General features: G+C 34.6%; 1 protein-coding gene across 1 annotated transcript; it reads right to left on the bottom strand.

Moving 5' to 3' along the window:
• Nucleotides 1–1038: 1038 nt before the first annotated feature.
• LOC113292585 (peroxidase 11-like) lies at nucleotides 1039–2709 on the bottom strand. Its single transcript, XM_026541470.1, has 4 exons — nucleotides 2411–2709; nucleotides 2115–2306; nucleotides 1864–2029; nucleotides 1039–1768 (listed from the first exon to the last, which is right to left on the bottom strand). The coding sequence occupies exons 1-4, from the start codon at nucleotides 2642–2644 to the stop codon at nucleotides 1335–1337; spliced, it is 1026 nt and encodes a 341-aa protein (XP_026397255.1). The 5' UTR covers nucleotides 2645–2709; the 3' UTR covers nucleotides 1039–1334.
• Between the last annotated feature and the right edge of the window lie 1778 nt (nucleotides 2710–4487).

Genomic DNA, 4487 nt, shown 5'->3' with positions numbered 1-4487 from the left:
AGTTGTAGGAGAGAACTAAAAATGATAATGCTACCGAGTTTGGTGCCTCCTCTGGCTTTTGTTTTCCTTAGGAATGTGGGATGATATTTTTCCTTATAAATTCTTGAATGAGTTAAATTTGTAGACAACAATAAATCTGATTGGAAAGCATTAATAGATAGTAAATAGGTGAAAAAGCTGGAGCTTAGGAACATCTCTGTAACAATTTTTATGGTATTCAGCTTGAGTTTTTGGTTCAAGTTGGTTTTATTTGAAATTAAACTTTAACCTTTTGTGATTCAAGAAAAAACATTAGCTGAATAATCAAATTCACAGACAACAACACTAACATCAGTCGAGTTAACGCTTTTGAGGCCAACAAACTGAACACTTACTGGTAGGTCGCTAGTTGGCTGTCGTTGGGATTTTCGCACTAAATATCACCTTGATTGCTCAATAGAGTGCTACAAAGCACGACTTGTTGCAAAGGACTATATGCAAACTGAAGGGTTAAATATCATGTCACCTTTGCTCTTGCCGCTAAATTAGTAATTGTTCATTTACTACGTACCTTTTATTGCTTGTTGTACTTGAGGTTTGGAGCTTTCATGGAACTCGAATCGATGTCAACAACGCCTCGAAGGCAGACTTATACGAAGAAGTTTATATCTTTTCGCCTCCAAGTTTCCTGTATGCGATGTTTAAACAAGTCATTGTATGGCCTAAAACAAACATCACGACTGAAGTTTTCTAAATTTCTTTATCATAAAAGCTCGGAATCCTTGCATATTTTCATTTATGTTACTAGCAATAACAACAGTGCCATTACCAAATTAATTTATTTTTCTTGAATCGACCTTTCCATAAAAGATTTAGGGAATCTAGAAGTCTAGACTTAATTGACTATCAAGATTGCAGGTAATAATTGTTCGCTGAGTAGGTCCAACTTCTCTCAGATTCTTTCACTGTTTTGGCTCTAATTTTCTTATGAACAATGTTTGAAATAACAATAATAGATTATTGAAATGACCACCGAGAGTTATTCATATAAATGTATTTTTATAAATTCTTGATAACTGAATTACAAATTTTAATAATAAATATAATCTCATACATACAGTATATAATATATATTTCGTAACATAAGTAAAAATGGTATCCCAATTTGATCAACAATGGTACTGAACCAAGGACGGACCCAGGAAAGCTAAATTTCCTTGTAAGGCCCGGGCTAGAAGTTTTGGTGGAATAGAATTTTATTTTATTTTGGCTTGTGGACCGGGAGGGCTACCCGGACTAAAGCCCCCTTTAGCCCAGCTGTAGGTCCGTCAGTGTACTAAACATAATCATCCCAATCAAGTGTTCACAAATCTACAATTCTTTCTTACTTCCCCAGTCTCAATAGTATCAGGATTAATGATATTTCCCATCTTCACCATAGAATCAGAGAACTGATTAAAGAAAGCAAGCCCATCTTCTGCGAATTTACGAACGATCTTCTTCGTTTCAATCCCGAAAAGACTTGAATACATTTCTTGGTCTGAGTTAAGTAATCCTTCTCCTCTTAGTAGTATTTGATAAAAAGAATTGTCAAAAATATATGGTGTAACATAATCCATTGCAGTTGTATGATTTTCATCTATTGCTGTTGGAATAGCTGAGCAACCAGATTTTAGTTTTTCAAGGTAGCTCTGACTTATGGGATTACTCTGGTCTATAGTTCCTTCAAAATCTCCATAAATTCTTTCACGGAAGTTTTTGCATCGCGCTAAGCCAATTGTATGTGCACCTGCATATTATTATTATGCAGCACATTCATCAAGTTTAGAGATTATTTCGAAATACTAGTATATAATTTCAAGTTTAGAGGTTAATCAGGTATACCAATAAGAGCAACCATATCTGTGACGGAGAAACCATGAAACATGAACTTGGCCATGAGAGGGACTAGGTTTTGATCGGAGGTAGGAAGATTAGTCTTGGCTTTAATATAACTTGCAGATATTGAATCTTTTCTTCCCAATGGCACATGCCAGTACGGTCCACCAACCTACAACAAAACATTTGAGATGTCAGATAATGTTTGCATTGCGTTATTTAGGAGATGTTATATTTTGATAATATAGTATATATACCAGGATTACAGCATCTCTAGCAGCAATGGTTAATAAATCTGCACACGATACAATTCCCGGGCACTCAGATTCTAGCTTGTTTTTTATCCTATCGATAACATCGAATCCTCTGAGAGAGTTCTTGCTTTGTGGTGCTTTCTTTTCACCTTGAAGTGTAATTGTTTCGTCGAGCAAAATCGAAGCATCACATCCCTATACATACACAGACAAATTACGGAGATACAGTATTAATACATTTACTATATCAGGAAATGTAGTTAGTCAATAAGCTTAAGTACCATGGACAAAGAACTTACCTGAACAAAACAATCATGAAAATGCAACCTTAATACGGAAGCAGCCATACGTGGTTCGGATTGTACAATACATTCCATCTCTTTCCTTACAATGTCTAAAGCATTAGGACACGACGACAGATAATAGTCCAACGTTAGTGTTGGATTCGCATGTGTGGTTATGCCAATGGTGAAAATGATAAGCAAAGCCAGTGGAAAGAATAGGGGATTCTCCATACTATGGGGTTTTGCCATAATGAATCTCCTCTTGACGAAGATAGAGAGCTATTCTTAAAAGAGAAAGAGAGTGACGATGATAGGTAGCTGAATTGGATGAGATTCTAAATGGAGTTAATGTATATATATATATATATATACAAGTAAGAATAAGATTGTAAGTTTTATACTACATAACAAGGTAAGGATTTTTGTCAATAGAAGATGCAACTAATATTGTTTGGTTTAGACTTTGGTGGGTTGCTCCCCTCCAGCTAACTATATTACCAAACCTAATTAACACACCTTTACACTCCATACATCAGTTGAAATATGAATCAATCAATCAAATAATATACTTTATTTGTTTTGTTTATGTTTAACTTTGTTTTCATTTGCTTTGTTTTTTGCAAGATTAGTTGATGAATTAGCTAGATTACTACCTTTTCTCATGGGGACTTTAAGATAGTTTGAATAGAGGGGAACATGACATGAACCATGGAAGCTTGACTGAGTCATCAATTGACTAATCATACTCAATGCAAACTTTGTCAAAATACTCAAACTTTGACCGATCATACTCGAACACTATTTATCTAGCAGCATTGTGAAATATGAATCACATCTTATCCAGTTTCGTCTGAATCTTCATCTCGACTACTACAATGCATACATAATCACCAATTAAGTAGCTTAATTAAGAGAAAAAAGAATCAAGATTTTATTATGTTTTTTTGGACGGAAAGAAGAATCAACAATAAAAACATGGGTAAATACTATGTATCACTTTGGACATATACTTGGCTAATCTGAATTTGTTTACCCATATTAAAGAAAATATATACATTACATGACTTTTCCAAGCTTCTTTGAAGCGTATTTGGTTAATTTCTTGTACGGATTTTGGAAATTGCATGGCTTATTATGAAACTCCAAAAGACAACGAGAAATCCAAATCATGAAAATGAAGAGTTCAACACGTTTCCTAATCTCCCAGGTCTGAAATACTTGAAAAATTAGAGTAATATATGAGCATCCACAGTGCTGCTAACTATTACAATTTGACAATTTCAAAGGCATAGTTCCTTGTGAGAGGCCCATTACGAGACCAACGACCATATGAATTGAACCCATAAGGAAAACCCACTTATACATACAAAATCTTTTGAGAAACCCCTAGATTTGAATATCCCGTGTAGTAAATAAAGAATGAATTTATTAGGGTGCAAAAGAGAGATACAACACAGTTATAGGAAAGAAAACCAGGCAGTAGATGGGCTAGTAAAGTATGCAGCAGATACTATCTAAGTCGGAAACTACTGGACAACAATATAGAATCAAGCAGACCCAGTTTTCATTAACCAAATTATATTAAGCGACTCGAGGACCTAGTTAGTAAGTTCGCGAACAATTCATGAATTTTACCGTTTTATTTGTGTACGTTTGCAACTCCAAACCCAAGACGCGTATTATGTGGCATTCCCGGATTATTCGCGAATCGTTCACGAACTTTACGTATCCCGAATGATACATCTGCTTAACTCGCCAGAAATTCTTTAGCTTTTACGTTTTCAAAGATCTCACTTTTTGAGCATTACTGCCTCCCGAGCATACACGACCCAATATTAGACGTTGTTGTAATTTTTATGAAACAAAAATGACCGGAGAGATTTGAAGGTGAAGGTGAGAGAGATCTCAAACTCACTAACCAAGCATCTAAACCACTATTCCACGTCCTCTTGGATGACTAATGTTGTATATATTATTAATATCATCATATTAAGTTTATTTTTCTTTAAATAACTCACACATATGTGCATAAAAATTGGTCTATGACCTTATAAATACAAATTATTTGTTATATATAGATACCGAAATTTCA

This window comes from Papaver somniferum, chromosome 7, assembly GCF_003573695.1.
Source record: "Papaver somniferum cultivar HN1 chromosome 7, ASM357369v1, whole genome shotgun sequence".
NCBI classification, from domain to species: Eukaryota; Viridiplantae; Streptophyta; class Magnoliopsida; order Ranunculales; family Papaveraceae; genus Papaver; species Papaver somniferum.
This window is presented reverse-complemented; position numbering and strand designations above follow the sequence as displayed.

Excerpts from the sequence above, each read along its gene's own strand:
- LOC113292585 (XM_026541470.1), bottom strand. The coding sequence starts at position 2,644 with ATGGCAAAACCCCATAGTATGGAGAATCCCCTATTCTTTCCACTGGCT. Across the intron at positions 2,030-2,114 it reads CTAGAGATGCTGTAATCCTG|GTTGGTGGACCGTACTGGCA; the intron begins GTATATATACTA and ends GTTTTGTTGTAG. Across the intron at positions 1,769-1,863 it reads AGATATGGTTGCTCTTATTG|GTGCACATACAATTGGCTTA; the intron begins GTATACCTGATT and ends AATAATATGCAG.